The 19,881-nt window shown below is 49.5% G+C and overlaps 1 protein-coding gene across 1 annotated transcript in view; it reads right to left on the bottom strand.

Moving 5' to 3' along the window:
- HORMAD2 (HORMA domain containing 2) overlaps positions 1-19,881 on the bottom strand; it is a 195,432-nt gene that overhangs the window by 121,078 nt on the left and 54,473 nt on the right. Inside the window, exon 5 of the mRNA XM_030218218.1 lies at positions 8,928-8,964. Within this exon, the coding sequence (XP_030074078.1) occupies positions 8,928-8,964 (37 nt within the window). The remainder of the gene's footprint in view (positions 1-8,927; positions 8,965-19,881) is intronic.

Below are 19,881 nucleotides of genomic sequence, written 5' to 3'. Positions count from 1 at the left end.
TTCTTTTACGAGATACTTGTTCAGGGCCCTTAGGTCTAGGATGGGACGCATCCCCCCTGTTTTCTTTTCTTGCCCGGATGGCACGGGCTCGACCGCATTGGCGCTGAGAAGGGCGGAGAGTTCCTCTGCAAGTACCTGCTTGTGCTGGAAGCTGTAAGACTGAGCTCCCGGTGGACAATTTGGAGGTTTTGAGGCCAAATTGAGGGTGTATCCTTGCCGGACTATTTGGAGAACCCACTGATCGGAGGTTATGAGAGGCCACCTTTGGTGAAAAGCTTTCAACCTCCCCCCGACTGGCAGGTCGCCCGGCACTGACACTTTGATGTCGGCTATGCTCTGCTGGAGCCAGTCAAAAGCTCGCCCCTTGCTTTTGCTGGGGAGCCGCGGGGCCTTGCTGAGGCGCACGCTGCTGACGAGAGCGAGCGCGCTGGGGCTTAGCCTGGGCCGCAGGCTGTCGGGAAGGAGGATTGTACCTACGCTTGCCAGAAGTATAAGGAACAGTCTTCCTTCCCCCGAAAAATCGTCTACCTGTAGAGGTAGAAGCTGAAGGCTGCCGGCGGGCGAATTTGTCGAATGCGGTGTCCCGCTGGTGGAGAGACTCTACCACCTGTTCGACCTTCTCGCCAAAAATGTTATCCGCACGGCAAGGCGAGTCCGCAATCCGCTGCTGGATTCTATTCTCCAGGTCGGCGGCACGCAGCCATGAGAGCCTGCGCATCACCACACCTTGAGCAGCGGCCCTGGACGCAACATCAAAAGTGTCATAAACTCCTCTGGCCAGGAATTTTCTGCACGCCTTCAGCTGCCTGACCACCTCCTGAAAAGGCTTGGCTTGCTCAGGGGGAAGAGCATCAACCAAGCCCGCCAACTGCCGCACATTGTTCCGCATGTGGATGCTCGTGTAGAGCTGGTAAGACTGGATCTTGGACACGAGCATAGAGGAATGGTAGGCCTTCCTCCCAAAGGAGTCTAAGGTTCTAGAGTCTTTGCCCGGGGGCGCCGAAGCATGCTCTCTAGAACTCTTAGCCTTCTTTAGGGCCAGATCCACAACTCCAGAGTCGTGAGGCAACTGGGTGCGCATCAGCTCTGGGTCCCCATGGATCCGGTACTGGGACTCGATCTTCTTGGGGATGTGGGGATTAGTTAAAGGCTTGGTCCAGTTCGCCAGCAATGTCTTTTTGAGGACATGATGCAGGGGAACAGTGGACGCTTCCTTAGGTGGAGAAGGATAGTCCAGGAGCTCAAACATTTCAGCCCTGGGCTCGTCCTCCACAACCACCGGGAAGGGGATGGCCGTAGACATCTCCCGGACAAAGGAAGCAAAAGACAGACTCTCGGGAGGAGAAAGCTGTCTTTCAGGAGAGGGAGTGGGATCAGAAGGAAGACCCTCAGACTCCTCGTCAGAGAAATATCTGGGATCTTCTTCTTCTTCCCACGAGGCCTCACCCTCGGTGTCAGACACAAGTTCACGGACCTGCGTCTGCAACCGGGCCCGGCTCGACTCCGTGGAGCCACGTCCACGATGGGGGCGTCGAGAGGTAGACTCCCTCGCCCGCATCGGCGAAGCTCCCTCCGCCGACGTAGTCGGGGAGCCCTCCTGGGAGGTGGCCGCAGTCGGCACCGCACGCGGTACCGACGTCGGGGACCTCACCCCGGGCGATGGGCCAGCCGGCGCCACGCTCGACGGTACCGGATGCGCAAGCACCGCCGGTACCGGAGGGGTAGGGCGCAACAGCTCTCCCAGAATCTCTGGGAGAACGGCCCGGAGGCTCTCGTTCAGAGCGGCTGCAGAGAAAGGCATGGAGGTCGATGCAGGCGTCGACGTCAGTACCTGTTCCGGGCGTGGAGGCTGTTCCGGGCTGTCCAGAGCGGAGCGCATCGACACCTCCTGAACAGAGGGTGAGCGGTCCTCTCGGTGCCGATGCCTGCTGGGTGCCGACTCCCTCGGCGACCCAGAGCTCTCGGTGCCGACGCGGGGAGGGGACCGGTGTCGATGCTTCTTCGACTTCTTCCGAAGCATGTCACCGGAGCTCCCCGGCACCGACGAGGAGGACGTCGAATCCACCCGTCGCTTCCTCGGGGCCGAGACCGACGAGGGTCGATCTCGGGGGGGCTGTACCGCAGGAGCCCTCAGAGTAGGAGGAGACCCACCCGAGGGCTCACCGCCACCAGCAGGGGAATGGACAGCCCTCACCTGCACTCCACCCGATGCACCACCGTCCGACGACATCAGCAGACGAGGTCCTGGTACCACCGACGTCGATGCAGCTATCCGATGTCTCGGCGCCGATGCAGAGGCCCGATGCCTCGATGCACTCGATGCAAGGGCGGCCGAGGAAGATGGTCTGGACGCTGACGACGTCGATGCACTCGAAGATCCCGGTGCCGATGCCGACGAAGAGCCCGAGAACAACACGTTCCACTGGGCTAGTCTCGCTACCTGAGTCCGCCTTTGAAGCAGGGAACACAGACTGCAGTTCTGAGGGCGGTGCTCGGCCCCCAGACACTGAAGACACGACGAGTGTCGATCAGTGAGCGAGATAACCCGGGCGCACTGGGTGCACTTCTTGAAGCCGCTGGAAGGCTTCGATGTCATGGGCGGAAAAATCACGCCGGCGAAATCAAAAGCCGAAATGGCGAAAATTGAAGCACCAAAATTTAGAGGGAGAAAAATCTCGACCGAGGCCAAAAAGAGGCCTACCCCGACGACGAAAGAAAACTTACCGGGGCAAAAAGCTGGAAGTACGGGGAGGATTGACACGAAACCCGGTGGAGGGTTTCCGGAACACTTCCCGACTTTAGAAAAGCTTTTCCTAAGAGAAAAACACGCTCAAAAAACAATTTGGACGCGCGAGGTCAACTTTCCGGGGCCCGACACGGCGAAACACGACCGTACCGAGTGCGAACAAAAGAAGACTGGCCGGCTCGAGCCGGTTTCGGGCGGGAAGACGGCCGCGCATGCGCGGTGCGCGCGGGCGCGCGAGGGCTAGCAAAGGACTTTGCTAGTGAAGTTTCCGATTGGAGGGGCTGCCGTGGACGTCACCCATCAGTGAGAACAAGCAGCCTGCTTGTCCTCGGAGAAAAACAATTACGCTTTCTCTACAGACAAGCAGGCAAACAGTGGTGAGTTCAAAGCTGAGGGTCATCCAGGAGAATATAAGCATGAAATAACTTAATAGGGGAAACCTGGACTGCAACCTTGGGTGGATGGACACTAAAGAGCCAGAGAAATACACAGAGACTCAGTGTCATGATTGGTGTGGAAAGGATTCATTCAATAGTGCAAGTTCTAGACTTAAAAAAACAAAACTAACTTTATTTAGATGGGGGATTTACTTCAAGGAACTACTGTCTGGAAGAATTTGGAAAGAAGTAGGCAAAACTGAAAGGAGCTATTTTAAGGGCAACAACCCTTTTTATAAGGAAAGTAAATAAAAGTAAGAGAAAAAGGAAGCCACTTTGGTTCTCAAAAGTAGCAGCTGAAAAGGTAAGGAAAAAGAGGTTAGCCGTCAAACTACAAGAGATAGCAGAAAGAGGAGGACAGGTGATAATATCTGGAAAAGCTAAGAGAAGCTGGTAAAGTAGTCAAGAAAGCAAAGATGGAAATGGAAGAAAAAATAGCAATTGTTTTAGATATGTTAGTGATAGGAGGAAGTGCAAAAGTGCCATTGTGAGACTCAAAGGTGAAGTGGAGGAATATGTGGAAGCTGATAAGGCAGAATTGCTTAACAAATATTTCTGTTCTGTGTTCACAGCTGAAGGGATGGGAACAGGACTGCAGAAGACAAACACAAAATAGTAATGGAGGTAGTCCCTGAACAATCTTCAGAGGACTGTGTTTGTGAGGAGCTGGCTAAACTAAAGGTGGACAAAACAATGGGGCCAGATCGCACACATCCGAGGGTACTGAAGGAATCTAGAGAAACATTGAAAAGGTCAGCCATTGGAGCTGCTAGAACTTCCCTAGAGTCAGAAGTGGTCTTGGAGGACTAGAGAAGGGCAGATGTGGTCCCTCTCCACAAAAGTGGAAGAAAAAGGTTGGGTACTACAGGCCGGTAAGGGTCATCCCACAACCAGCTCTGTTCTGCAATATAGTGATGTAATTGCATATAATGAAGGAAGTCCCCTACAGGCAAAGCATATTTATTCCACACTGTTTCAAAGGGAATCATACTCCCACCCACCAAAATATCCCAAAAACTAACCAAGCCTAACCTTTCCCAGCGAGCAAAAGCTCCACCCTCCCGGCCTGCCTCAAAGTGGAGCACCCACCTCTCATCATGGCCAAAGAAGAAACTCTGTTCACTTGGCCCCACTGTCTATGTGCCTCCCCCCAAATCTCAAACAAATGTTGAACAAAGGGGTTTGGTATCCTATGTGGGGACCACCCCTGCCCCAAGGGCATCCATAAAAGACAGCACAACAGGCGGTCAGAAAACTATAATTATTCCAATCTCACAGTTGATTTACCCTTCCTAACTTCCCAATCCAGCACCAGTTGCAGCTGCACAGCCATATAGTACCAAACTAAATTAGGAACCACTCTACCTCCCCGATCCAGGGCACCCCACAGAACCTGTTGAGACAACTACGGCCGTTTCTTTTCCCAAATAGAGAGAAAAGTGTCTGTATACAGTGAAGAAGCTTATGAGGAATATGGATCAGAAGGGACTGAAACAAAAATAACAGCCACGACAATATATTCATCTTCACCACCACAATGTGACCCCACCAAGATAGCTATAACCCTTTCCAGTACCCCAAATCCATGCAAATGTGAAATAAAATCTCTCTATATAAAAGGCAACCCCAACGTTCTAATGAAGCCTCCACGGAAGTTGAGGCGCCCGAGATATCCGGTGTGCCCCTGAGTGTCTGCACCACCCTCGCGTCAAAACGTGATGACGTTGAGGGCGGAGCAATGACACTCGAGGGCCAAAACGAAAATGGCACAGGCACAGAGGTGCAGCAAAAAAATAAAAAACCCTCCCCACACAGAGCGAACCACGAACAACATCCGATGGTCACACGGAGGCAGGCAAGCAGCTCGGAGGGACGGAGGGAGGGGGCCCCTACCATTATAGAATCTTGCTAGCGCCCGTTTCATTGCGCTGAGAAATGGGCCTTTTTTCCTAGTCTTTTCATAATTAAGGGCATATAACTGCTGGAGGTCAAATGGCACATGAATACCCAAGTATCAAAAATTATGCGCCCAACGAAAGGAAAAGCTACATGTAGCTGGTCCTCCTCCCAAGAAGTAGAAATGCCCAGTAACTCACTTTTATCCATGTTAATTTTCAACCCCGCGACTCTCTCGTATTCCCTAAACACCTACAAAATTGTTGAGAGATGTCTTCAGCTAAATTTATTAAAATATGTTGTCTGCATATAGGAAGGTATGCTTTTGCCACTATGGTATCCAGATTGATTCCAATGAAAGTGACAACTTGGGCTGGGTTCCACACAAATCTTTCCTTGCTGATAAGAAATCCGAGATCTTCTAGAGCTGTTTCCTGAAGAGGTGTGGACCCTGCTACATCAATCATCTAGGTAAAGATAAAACTCTCTTTTGCACAGATGTGGAGCAACAACAGCAAGAGTTTTTCCAAACACTCTGGGAGTTGACGATTCTCTGAATGGTAATGTATGTTACTGAAAATGAGGGTGAATGCAAGTAAATGTGAGAAACCTGCAATGGTTAGGATGTATTGGAATAGGAGTATAGGCATCTTTTAGATCTAGGGAAGCTAGCCAGTCTCCTTGATGTAATAAGGGTAGGACTGATGCCAAGATGTTCATTTTGAATTTTTCTTTCTTGATGAAAAAAATTTAGAATTTGGACATTGAGAATGGGTTGAGGTCTTCTTTGAAATTATTTTTTATTTTATTTACATTTGTACCCCGCTCTTTCCCACTCATGGCAGGCTCAATGCGGCTTACATATACAGGTACTTATTTTTATCTGGGGCAAAGGAGTGTTAAGTGACTTGCCCAGTGTCACAAGGAGCTGCCTGTGCCTGAAGTGGGAATCGAACTCAGTTCCTCAGTTCCCCAGGACCAGAGTTCACCACCCTAACCAATAGGCCACCCTATCTTATGCCTTATGCCTTGTTGGTCTGAAGGCACAGGTTCTACTGCTCTGTTTCATAGTAGAGTCTGTAACTTGTGGTTTAAGATCTCAGTGTGCTGACACCATATTGGAGTCAGGATTTGGCATCTTTGGAGAGGAGATTGATGAAAGTTTATTTTGTATACATGCTATATGATGTGAAGAACCCATCGATCTGCATAGATTAACTCCTAGGCTTCGAAGAAGCGTTGGAGTCTGCCTCCCACTGGGAGACAACCAAAAATTAGTATTGGACTTACTAGGCACACATTGAGTAGAAGTCTGGGAATTGTTGTCTCTGCCTCTTAATATAAGACTGAGAATATAATGCTGAGGGTAAAATTGCTGGAAATACTGCAGATGGTATGGTTTCCTATAGAAAGATTGTTGGAGTCTGCATGTATGGGAGGATGAAGAAGTCAGCTGAGAAGAAAGCTCATGGATAATAGAGCAGTTATGCTTAACTCATGACACAGCATAGTTTACCTTTAGGCATATTTTCAAAGCACTTAGCCTTCCAAAGTTCCATAGGTTTCTATGGAACTTTGGAAGGCTAAGTGCTTTGAAAATATGCGTCCTTATCTCCAAAAAGACTGTCACCCATACATGGGGAGCAGAGTCCGCTAACCAATCATGCAAATATTCTTGTAATCCGGACATTGAAAGTCAGGCTGTAAATCTTGCACCTATGGCTATTGCTGCAGTGCAAGAATAAATATCATATGTTGTCCTGAGGAGATGAGCTTGTACATCAAGATGTAACTTCAAGTTATGTACACTGGCATCAGACGAAACAGCAGGAAAGAAATTCACAAATTGTTGAAGAAAAGAATGGTGGTAATGAAGAATTTGTAATTGATGGGATAAACTGTTCATCATAAACATTGTACCTTGGCAAACTTTCTGAACAACCAAGTTGATAAGTTTTTGATCTTTCTCAATGGGAAAATGAGCATACACTCTGCAGAGTTTAGATTTGTTAAATGCTACCTCGGAAACTATGGATTGATGAAGTAACGGGAATGATCATGACCAGGAGCTAAATGTACCTTATACTTTAACTCGAGTCAACTAGAGCTTGTTTGCACTGAAGCAGGTAATTTCCAGTTAGCCAACTTGATCTTGAAGAATTTCATGCACTAGTAAAGCTATGATCTGTTTCGGAGCAGTAAAAGATTCAAAATAGATTGGAAATCTCCTTTACTGCCAGAGATGGCACAAAAACCCAAGTCTAAAGCTTTAGAGACTTTGAGGCGGAATTTTGGATATGAATGGTCCTCCAAATGCAGGAGGTGGGCAGTGCAGGACATCAGGTGTATCTCCCCAATGGGAGGAAAAACCATTGTCTACCTTTCTCCTTCACTTATGAGAAGGTAAACTGTAAGAGTAGCAAACATCATCTGAGACAATAAAACTCTGGTCCCATTGAGGAGAGTCCCAAGAAGATTGAAATGTCACAGATAATGGATATGAAGAGCTGTCACAAAATGCCTAGTCACCCACCTGGAGCTACACCTGCGGCCACTTAGGAGGGTCTATTCCCAGCACAGCTCAGGTCCGCTTGCACCTGCCACTTGTGCTCTATACTAGCACCATCCTCCCACCGACTGGGACACAACCACCTCTGGGCGAGCATCCCGCTCTCAAATTATCCCTAGTGATTTCTAGGTTACTGGGGCCACAATCCCAGTGGTCCCCCAGTTCCTGGAAAGCACTCACTGACCCAACACACAAATCACCAGAATTCTTAGTCAGTCCAGACAAGCAGAGGCAATAAACTAAAAATGTTTATTGTCATGAAAAATTACAACAATGAACAGAAAACGTGCAATCGGCAAAACAGTAACAGGTAACCGAAATATGGATCACTTATAAAACTATCTAAACATTTGTTTACTATCTACATAGTATCTGGGGAGATCAGGACATATAGCTGCTCACAGGTTATCAAATATAACTGTTCACAGGGCCTCAGCAAAGAGATCTCTCTCTCTCTTCTCCATGGCTAAGACTGGAGAAAAAAAGCCAATGCATCCTAGATGAATTGAGCTCCTGGGCCAATCAGCACCCAGAACAATAAGTTTTTTAAGTAGCTGGCCATATCACTGCAGGTTACCTCTTATCTGTGTTAACTAAAGCAGGATCAGTCAGTTCTGTGTAACAGCTTTACACATAAACATGCACCACCTGCTGGCCAAACTAGAGAAATACACTTCAAAAAATAATACAGTTTTACAGGCTTAAAAAAAAAAACACTGTTTTGTCACAAGAACTCTGAATAATACTATGAGTACTCTGAAATTTTAGCAGCAGTATCTTGCACAAACTTTTGAAGTAATTGCAATATACTGAGAGACATTAGACGGAGCAGGCGAGTCAATATTGAGAGGTGACCAAAGCTTTAAAGCATGTGTAATTGAGGAAGATTTGTGTTATGAATCCATATGTTTTCATTTATGTTTATGCTTTGCATTTTCCCCATGGTTTGCCAGAAACTGGGTAGCCTTAGAATGGACATGGAAATACACAAAAGTGCATTGCACTGATTAGGTACAAGTAATTGGAAATATAACTGGAAAATGTGAGAACCAAAAAAGGAATAGAAGAGGGAAGGAGATGACAAAGAAATTGATAATTGAGCAGACTAAGAAATGGAAAAGGAGAAAAGATGGTGGTAACAGAAGATAGAGAGAGAAATAAAATATAAATGAAGAAAAGGATAGATAGGACAAATAAAAGGAGAGTTATAAGGAACAAACAGGAGAAGACTAAAGATCTGATCTAATCACTGATGCCAACTGCTTATTGAAACACTTACATATTTATTTTCCAAAGCATCAAATGAACCCTGAATCCTGCCAAAAGTCCATAAGAGAGAAAGAGTTAGTCTAAAGTAATCATACAATTACAATGTTACTGTTGCTGCAGATCCTTCTGAAATAGCACACTTTTTTCCAGCAGTTACAGGACCTGTTTAACCAAAGTTTTTGTCTGTGATATTTTTTTCCTTCCAGAAGTTATAAGAAAGTAGATCTTGTAGAGAAATTAACCATTTAGAATTCACAAGAAAATTAACTTGAATACTTTTTCTACTTTTGGGATAATGTTTTCAAAACTCTAATTGAAAACTATTGAAGTAAAATTGAATGTAATACAAGTGACTAAAACATGTATACATTACATTTTTTTAAAAATTCTGCCTGTACTATATAGTTCTATGCAGATTACAAAATTTAAACAAACCAGGCATCAAAAGCATATAACTAAAATACCATCAAACATCAAATATTGTTTAAAATAAAAAGCCTTTAGCATCTTGTGAAATAACAAATAGTTCTAAAGCTTCCTAATTTGATATGGAAGTGCATTCCAAGCTGCAAATGCCTAATGAAACAAGAAGCGGTTCCCTACAGGAAGATTAGAACAGCCGAAGGAGTAGGGAAGGGATGTAGGCCCAGACAGACACATATCCAGTGGTTGATTTGTAGTCAAATATGAATTTATTGATAAACCAGATACATATTTTCCTCAAATTAAGGAATTTTATAATCTATGGTGCGCCTTTTCAAAGCATATAGATGTCTCAAACGGCCAAAAAAAGGACATCCATGTGCCAGACGTTCCCATTCATAATTTGGATGTTCATGCTGGACATTTCCAGCATATGGATGTCCATCGCAGGTATTTCTGAACAGGAAATCTTGATGTATTTCCTGTTTGAAAATACATATGAGATGGATGTCTGTTTGGGACATTCTGACATGGACATCACTATTCTGACTTGGATTTCTTTTCAAAAATGTTCTTCTATGTGTGTTAATTGCAGACTCTGTCTACACGCCACCCAAACTTAACCCCTTGCACACTCCCAATAGAACTTAAATGTGCACTTTCACATTAGTATTTTATAAGAGGTCATTTACAAACATTCTTAGTGCCTGAAAACCAACCATCTATATAAATAATTCTCACCTCCAACGTTCTGAACCTCACTGTGTGGCAGGGAAACACTGAAGCCCTGTAGTCTTCTAGGCTGTCATCACCACTCACTCTCACTCATAGACCCGCCCTCAGCCACACATAATTCACAACCCCAACATTCTAAATGTAAATTTGTAGTTGCAAGATCCCATGATTGTCTGCCCCGCCCTCACGTCACAACGTGATGACGTGGAGGGCGGGGCTATGACACTCAGCCAATCGGCGGTTCCACCGCCCTCCGACGCTCCCCCCCCCGACGCACAGCCAGAAACAGCGACCTACGCAGAGCCTCCACCCCCCACCGATGCACAGCGACAAACACTGCTACGCAGTGCCGTCCGAACACCTGATCCCCCGGGACCCCGAAGCTGGCGCCCTCCACAAAAAAACTACCCACCTGCACCCTCCCAACGCTGCCGTCCAGCGCCCTCCCAACGCTGCCCTCCAAACACCTCACGATACTGCCGCAGGAAACCTTGCTAGCGCCCGTTTCATTGCTCACAGAAACGGGCCTTTTTTACTAGTATCCTTATAAAATTACCGCCATTATGTCTTATTTCAACAACCTGAAACCAAACCTTATTTGAACTAAGAAGAAAAGGGCATTTATGACAAGGTAAAATTATGTATAATCATACCTGATAATTTTCTTTCCATTAATCATAGCTGATCAATCCATAGACTGGTGGGTTGTGTCCATCTACCAGCAGGTGGAGATAGAGAGCAAACTTTTGCCTCCCTATATGTGGTCATGTGCTGCCGGAAACTCCTCAGTATGTCGATATCAAAGCTCCATCCGCAGGACTCAGCACTTAGAGAATTACACCCACGAAGGGACACTCTGCCCAGCTCACCACCGCCGAAACGGGGGAGGGGAATTAACCCAGCTCATCCCCACACAAGTGGGGGAGGGGAATCCGTCCAGCTCATCCCCGCGGAGCGGGGGAGGGACACCACACCCACCGATGCAGGGGGATCTGGCTTATCCTGCAACCGCAACCGCGGGAGGAGCTGACTGACCCTAACACCACCGAAGCGGGAGGGGTACAAAGCTGCCCTACAGCCGCACGAAGCGGGAGGGAGTGCCGGCAGAATTTTAAGTCTCAATCCAGCCCCGTAAAACGGAGGGGAGAGGAATGCAGCAGCTCACTGTAACACAAACTCGTCTTAACTCTTGAAGAATCCAAGTGAAAAAACTTGAACACGAAGTCTTTCTGAAGTAACTGAAGACTAAACTTGAACCTGAAATGCAACCAGAATAAAAACAATACAGATATCTGGGAGGGGCTATGGATTGATCAGCTATGATTAATGGAAAGAAAATTATCAGGTATGATTATACATAATTTTACCTTCCATATCATCAAGCTGATCAATCCATAGACTGGTGGGATGTACCGAAGCAGTACTCACCCAGGGCGGGACATTGAAATCCCTGACCTCAACACTGAAGCTCCAAACCGGGCCTCCGCCCGTGCAGCCACAGTCAAACGGTAATGCTTGGAGAATGTATGAGCCGAAGCCCAAGTTGCCGCCTTGCATATCTCTTCCAAGGAGACGGATCCGGCCTCTGCCATCGAGGCCGCCTGAGCTCTCGTGGAGTGAGCCTTCAGCTGGATAGGCGGCACCTTCCCCGCGGCCACATAAGCCACTGCAATGGCTTCCTTGACCCATCTTGCCACTGTAGGCTTAGCAGCCTGCAGACCCTTACGAGGACCTGCAAACAGGACAAACAGATGATCCGATTTCCGGAAATCGTTGGTCACTTCCAAGTATCTGATGATGACTCGTCTCACATCCAGATATTTAAGAGCAGAGTACTCCTCTGGGTAGTCCTCCCTACGAAAGGAAGGGAGACAGAGCTGCTGATTCACATGGAAGCGAGAAACAATCTTGGGCAGGAAGGAAGGCACTGTGCGAATAGTCACTCCTGCCTCAGTGAACTGCAGAAAAGGCTCTCGACATGAGAGCGCCTGGAGCTCGGAAACTCTTCTGGCTGAAGTGATAGCCACCAAAAAGACTGCTTTCAACGTCAGGTCTTTCAGAGATGCCCTCGACAAGGGTTCAAAAGGCGGCTTCTGCAATGCTCTTAGTACCAGGTTGAGATGCCACGCAGGCACCACTGAGTGCAGAGGAGGGCGCAGGTGATTAACTCCCTTGAGAAAGCGCACCACATCTGGCTGCGAAGCCAGGGAAGCACCCTTCAAGCGGCCCCTGAAGCAAGCCAGAGCCGCTACCTGGACTTTAAGGGAACTGAGCGACAGGCCTTTCTCCAGACCTTCTTGCAGGAACGCCAACACTGAAGAAATTGGAGCAGTGAAGGGAGAAAGTGAGCCTGCTTCACACCACGCTGCAAAGATACGCCAAACCCTGGCGTAAGCAGTAGAAGTAGAGCGCTTTCTCGCTCTCAGCATAGTGGCGATGACCTTGTCTGAGAAGCCCTTCTTCCTCAGACGCTGCCGCTCAATAGCCAGGCCGTAAGACCAAAGGGGGAGGGATCCTCCATCACCACGGGACCCTGATGTAACAGGCCCTGCTCCACTGGCAGCCACAGAGGATCGTCGACTGAGAGCCTGATCAAGTCCGCATACCAGGGACGCCTGGGCCAATCCGGACCCACCAGGATTACCCTGCCGGGATGCTTTGCCACCCGGTCTAGCACCCTGCCCAACATGGGCCAGGGCGGGAACACATAGAGAAGCTCTTGTGTCGGCCACTGTTGGAGAAGAGCATCTACTCCCAGGGATCGAGGGTCCCGTCCTCTGCTGAAAAAGCGCGGCACTTGGCAATTGGCCGATGACGCCATCAGATCTAGGCTCGGCTGGCCCCAGCGCTTCGTGATGTCCAAGAACGCCTGAGCAGATAGCTGCCACTCTCCGGGCTCCAAGGTATGGCGACTGAGAAAGTCCGCCTTGACATTCATGACTCCGGCAATGTGGGCCGCTGAAAGCTGCTCCAGGTTCGCTTCCGCCCACTGGCAAAGATTCATAGCCTCCTTGGCTAGAGGGGCGCTCTTGGTACCTCCCTGGCGGTTGACATAGGCCACAGCCGTGGCATTGTCCGACAGGACCCGTACAGGCTTCAACACCAGTACCGGGATGAACTCCAAAAGCGCCAACCGAATGGCTCTGAGTTCCAGGAGGTTGATAGACCACTTTGCCTCTGCAGGAGACCAGAGCCCCTGCGCTGTCCTTCCCAAGCAGTGGGCTCCCCAGCCCGACAACGAGGCGTCCGTCGTGACGACAATCCACTCTGGGGTCACCAGAGGCATTCCCGCAGACAACTTGTCTGTCTGCATCCACCAGCTCAGCGCCTTGCGCACTGCTGGGTCCAAGGGAAGGCGCACAGCATAATCCTCCGACATCGGAGTCCAGCGCTGCAGCAAAGAGTGTTGAAGTGGTCTCATATGAGCCCTGGCCCAGGGCACAACTTCCATCGTGGCCGTCATAGAGCCCAACAGCTGCACATAGTCCCAAGCCCGAAGGGGAGAGGCTACTAGGAACTGGTCCACCTGAGCCTGAAGTTTGACAATCCGATTGTCTGGCAGGAACACTCTGCCCACTTGGGTGTCGAATCGAACTCCCAGGTACTCCAGGGACTGAGTCGGGCGCAGCTGGCTCTTCTCCCAGTTGATGATCCATCCCAGGGAGCTCAAAAGAGCAACTACCCGGTCCACAGCTTTGCCGCACTCTGCATAAGAGGGGGCTCGGATCAACCAGTCGTCCAGATAAGGATGGACTTGTACCCCTTCCTTTCGTAGGAAGGCCGCGATGACCACCATTACTTTGGAAAAGGTCCGCGGAGCAGTAGCCAACCCGAAAGGGAGGGCTCTGAACTGGAAGTGTCGTCCCAGGACTGCAAAACGCAGAAAGCGTTGATGAGGAGGCCAGATGGGAATATGCAGGTACGCTTCCTTGATGTCCAAGGATGCCAGGAACTCTCCTGCCTTCACCGCCGCTATAACAGAGCGGAGAGTCTCCATGCGAAAGTGCCGCACTTTCAAGGCCCGATTGACCCCTTTGAGGTCGAGGATAGGCCGGACAGAACCTCCTTTCTTTGGTACCACAAAGTAAATGGAGTAACGTCCCTTGCCAAGCTGACTTTCTGGCACCGGAACGACCGCGCCCAGGCGGATCAGATTGTCCAAGGTCTGCTGCACTGCCACAGCTTTGACCGGAGACTTGCAGGGAGAGAGTACAAACCCGTCTTTTAAGGGTCGGCAGAACTCTAGTTTGTAGCCGTCTCTGATGACTTCCAGCACCCACGCGTCTGAAGTTATTGTGGTCCACTCGCCCAGAAACGAGGACAGCCGTCCTCCAATCTGCACTGGGGCGTGGACCAAGACCCCGTCATTGGGTACGAGACCCTGGGGGAGGACCGGAGGGAGCACCTCCGGGACGGCGGTCTCTGCGAAAGGAATGCTGCTTGGGGGAGAAATTCCTCTTGAAGGAAGAGGGGGCAGAGGAACCCGACTTGCCCGGGCATTACCGACGGGCTTCCTGCAACCGTCCTCTGGAGGTACCGGGACGAGTACTAGCCCGAGCCCTGACCCCTGGTAATTTCTTGCCCTGAGACGTGCCGAGATCGGTCACGATTTTGTCCAGCTCGACCCCAAAGAGCAGCTTGCCTTTAAAAGGCAACCTAGCCAGGCGGGATTTAGAGGCGTGGTCAGCAGACCAATGTTTCAGCCAAAGCCACCGCCGCGCAGAGATTGTCTGAGCCATGCCTTTCGCTGAGGCCCTCAAGACATCATACAGCAAGTCTGCCAAATAGGCTAGGCCCGATTCTAGGGCCGGCCAATCAGCCCTCAAGGAATGATCCGAGGGGGAAGCCCGCTGCACCATAGTCAGGCACGCCCTGGCCACATAGGAGCCGCAAACTGAGGCCTGCAAACTTAAAGCAGCCGCCTCAAAGGACGACCTTAAGGCCGCCTCCAATCCTCTGTCTTGGGAGTCCTTTAGGGCCGTGCCACCTTCCACCGGCAACGCTGTTTTCTTAGTCACCGCAGTGATTAAAGAATCCACGGTAGGCCACAGATAGGCCTCACGTTCACTCACAGCCAAAGGATAGAGGCGGGACATAGCCCTAGCCACTTTAAGGCTCGCTTCTGGGACATCCCATTGAGCCGAAATTAAGGTGTGCATGGCATCATGCACGTGGAAGGTTCTAGGCGGGCGCTTCGTCCCCAGCATAATGGCAGAGCCAACAGGGGCTGAGGGAGAGACGTCCTCCGAAGAGGAAATCTTCAAAGTGTCCATGGCCTGTAACAACAGGTTGGGCAAATCCTCTGGGCTAAAAAGCCGCGCTGCAGAGGGGTCATCCGCTCCATCCGAGCGGGGATCCGTCTCCTCCAAGGAATCCGCAAAGGACCGTTGGGAGACCTCAGACACGCTGCCCTCATCTACATCGGAGGAGACAATTTCCTCCAAGGCCTGGGAATCAACCCGAGGGCGTTTACCTCTGGGAACCTCAACCTCTTTACCAGACGAGGGAGCAGGGGCAGCGTTGTGCATGAGGAAGGCCTGATGCAGCAGCAAAACAAACTCGGGGGAGAAACCCCCCAGACTGTGCACTTCCGCAGCCTGGGCAACAGCCCTAGACGCACTCTCAACCGGCACTCGCAATAGCGGGGGAGAGACATGCTGCGCATCCAAAATGGCGTCCGGCGCGAAACTCCGCGAAGGAGCCGCGCGGGAAGAACGGCTCTTAACTTTAGCCGCTTCTGTGCCGTCGCCCAAATTAAGGGCGTTCATGGCATTAATGTCTCCAACCTCAAGGGCGGCCCAAGAAGAAGCCGTCCGAGCCGCGTGGCCGGCCAAGATGACGGAGGCGAGGAGCGGGGGATGGGCGTTTATGGCGGGAAAAACCGCCACGCCGGAGGAAGGACCGGGACATTCATCGGTCACGAAACTGTCACCCAACAAGGGCGAATCAGGCTTTAAGACCGCCGCATCCCCTCTAGAAGCGCTCAAGCGACCCGGGGAGCGACCCTTTGCGCCCTCGCCCTCCGATGCCATATGCCACGAGGAGAAGAATCGGGGAACCCCCTGCCCGCTATAAAAAGGTAAACATTACCTGCTGTCCACTCCGAGTTGTAACGACCTGGTGTCCCAGTGAGTAGCTGCAATAGACGCTTAAATAAACGTCGAAATAAACGCCTTTAAGGACGTTCAAAATTTTTTTTTTTTTTTTTTTTTTTTAACGGAGCCAGCGGGAGGGGGGAGAAAAGGAGGGACCTGGCACCACCAGGTTTGCACTTGCTCAAAAGAGCCCTCAACCCCAGGCACTCAACAAAACCTAAAAATTAGGCTTGGAGGCCTAGCCAGAGCTGCTGCTGTGTGTGACCACCACCTGCTGAGATAGAGAACATACTGAGGAGTTTCCGGCAGCACATGACCACATATAGGGAGGCAAAAGTTTGCTCTCTATCTCCACCTGCTGGTAGATGGACACAACCCACCAGTCTATGGATTGATCAGCTTGATGATATGGAATTAAGCCATAGAAACAGAGAAATATGAATCAAGTTAGCTAAATCTGGGTGAGTTTCAGCTCAACACTTCCTTATCCATATTCAACCCATATGGGTATTTAGCGAAGATACTTACCTGTAGCAGGTATTCTCTGAGGACAGAAGGCTTCACATTCTCACAAGTAGGTAGATGATCCCGCGTTGCCCAGGTCGGCATTATAGCAAGCAAAAAGAAGTTTGCTAGAGCCTTCTGGAGCGCGCATGTGCAAGGTGCCTTCCCGCCCGCAGCACGACCACGCCTCTTCAGTTAAATATGATAGCATAAAAATGAAATAAAAGGTACTGAGAACAACTCCAAGGGGAGGTAGGAGGGATTGTGAGAATGTGAAGCCTGCTGTCCTCGGAGAATACCTGCTACAGGTAAGAATCTTCGCTTTCTCCGAGGACAAGCAGGCTTACCATAAGTGGAGAGTTCCTAGCATCCAGGCTCACCCAAAACAACAAACAGTGGTCAATTGGGCCTTGCAACGGCCTGAAACTATATACAGCTAGATGAGGGTGCAGTCTGGAACAAAATAAAACGGGAACAGGAGGGTGGAGTTGGATTCTAGACCCCAATCAAATTCTGCAGCACCGACTGCCCAAACTGACTGTCGTGTCGGGTGTCTTGCTCTAGGCAGTAATGAGATGTGAACGTGTGAACTGAAGACCACGTTGCAGCCTTGCAAATCTCTTCAATGGAGGTCAACTTCAAGTGGGCCACTGACGCAGCCATGGCTCTAACATTATGACATTATGAGCCGTGAAATGACCCCCCCCCCCCCCCCCCCAAAGTCAGCCCAGTTTGGGTATAAGCAAAGGAAATGCAATCTGCTAGCCAACTGGATATGGTGCGTTTACTGATGATGACTCCCTTCCTGTTGGGATCAAAAGAAACAAACAACTGGGCGGACTCTCTGAAGAGCTTCATCAGCTCCATGTAAAAAGCCAACGCTCTCTTGGAGTCCAAGGTGTGCAAGCTGCTTTCACTAGGCTGGGCATAAGGACTGAGAAAGAATATTGGCAAGACTATCGACAGGTTCAGATGAACTCCAACACCACCTTTGGCAAGAACTTAGGGTGCGTGTGGAGGACTACTCTGTTGTGATGAAACTTAGTATAAGGTGCATCCACTACTAAGGCTTGAAGCTCACTGACCCTACGAGCTAAAGTAACAGCCCCCAAGAAAATGACCTTCCAGGTCAAGTACTTCAGATGGCAGGAATTCAGTGACTCAAAAGGAGTTTTCATCAGCTGGGTGAGAACGACGTTGAGATTCCATGACACTGGTGGAGGTTTGACAGGGTTCTTTGACAAAAGCAAACCTCTCATGGAGTGAACAACTAGAGGCTGTCCAGAGATGGGCTTACCTTCTACACGCTGATAAGCACTAATTGCACTAAGGTGAACCCTTATGGAGTTGGTCTTAAGACCAGACTCTGATAAGTGTAGAAGGTATTCAAGCAGGATCTGTGTGGGTCAAGAAAGGGGCTCAATGGCCTTGCTGTCACACCAGACGGCAAACCTCCTCCATTTAAAAGAGTAACACCTCTTAGTGGAATCTTTTCTGGAAGCCAACAAGACTCGGGCGACACCCTCCGAAAGACCCAAGGAGACGAATTCTAGGCTCTCAACATCCAGGCCATGAGAGCCAGAGACTGGAGGTTGGGATGTAGAAGTGACCCCTCTTTCTTTGTGATGAGGGTCAGAAAACACTCCAATCTCCACGGTTCTTCGGAGGACAATTTCAGAAGAAAAGGGAACCAAATCTGACGCGGCCAGAAGGGTGTAATAAGAATCATAGTTGTGTGGTCTTGCCTGTGTTTCAATAAAGTTTTTCCCACTAGAGTTATGGGAGGATACACAGACAGAAGGCCTGAACCCCAATGAAGAAGGAAGGCATCTGATGCTAGCTTGTCATGGGCCTGAAGCCTGGAACAGAACTGAGGGACCTTGTGGTTCAGATGAGCGGCAAAAAGACCCACCGAGGGGGTGCCCCATGCTTGGAAGATATTGCGTGCTATGTCCATATTCAAAGACCACTCGTGAGGTTGCATTATCTTGCTGCAATGACCGAACCTTGGACGCAAGGGAGAGAAGGTTGTCTGCACGCATCCCCAGAAGGTAGGCTCGGACATTTTTGGTATCGAGCAGGGCTCCTATGAGCTCCAATTGTTGAACCAGATGGAGATGGGACTTGGGGTAGTTTATTACAAACCTTAGTAGCTCTAGCACCCGAATAGTCATCCGCATTGACTCCCAAGCACCTTCCTCTTAGGTGCTCTTCACCAGTCAATCATAGAGCTAAGGGAACACATGAACTCCCAGTCTGCGTAGGAATGTTGCAGCTACTGCTAGACATTTTGTAAAAACTCTGGGAGCTGACTCAAGACCAACAGGCAATACGCAGTACTGAAAGTGATGTGTTCCCAGCCGAAACTGAAGATACTTCCTATGAGCTGGAAGTATCAGGATGTGACGGTATGCATCCTTTAAGTCCAGAGAGCATAACCAATCGTTTTCCTGAATCATAGGAAAAAGGGTGCCCAGGGAAACCATCCTGAACTTTTCTAGCACAAGGAATTTCTTCAGGGCCCTTAGGTCTATGATGGGATGCATTCCCCCTGTCTTTTTCTGTACAAGGAAATACTTGGAATAGAATCCCTGCCCTTCCTCTCCTGGTGGAACGGGTTCGACCACATGGGCTTTTAGAAGGGCGGAGAGTTCCTCTGCAAGTACCTGCTTGTGCTGAGTGCACAATCCCTGCCCTTCCTCTCCTGGTGGAACGGGTTTGACCGCATAGTCTTTTAGAAGGGCGGAGAGCTCCTCTGCAAGTACCTGCTTGTGCTGAGAGAATGAGCTCTCGGTGGGCAATTTGGAGGTTTGGAAAGCAAATTGAAGGTGTATCCTAACTGGACTATTTGAAGAACCCACTAGTCGGAGGTTATGAGAGGCCACCTTTGGTGAAAAAACTTTTACCCTCCCCCTGACTGGTAAGTCGACTGGCACGGACACTTTGATAGCAGCTATAGAGGCATATTTTCAAAGCACTTTGGGAGGCTAAGTTCCATAGGTTTCTATGGAACTTTGGGAGGCTAAGTGCTTTGAAAATCAGCTTGATACTCTGTCAAAAGCTGGTTCAATGAATAATTCAGCTCTGGAACTCTTTGCTAGAGGAAGTGGTAACAGCGGTGAGTGTATCTGGGTTTAAAAAAGGTTTGGACAAATTCCAGGTGGAAAAGTCCATATTCAGCTATTGAAACAGACATGGGAAGCAACT

Source organism: Microcaecilia unicolor, chromosome 11 (assembly GCF_901765095.1).
Source record: "Microcaecilia unicolor chromosome 11, aMicUni1.1, whole genome shotgun sequence".
Taxonomy (NCBI): domain Eukaryota; kingdom Metazoa; phylum Chordata; class Amphibia; order Gymnophiona; family Siphonopidae; genus Microcaecilia; species Microcaecilia unicolor.
The sequence above is the reverse complement of the archived record's forward strand: the minus strand, read 5'-3'. Positions and strand labels throughout refer to the sequence as shown.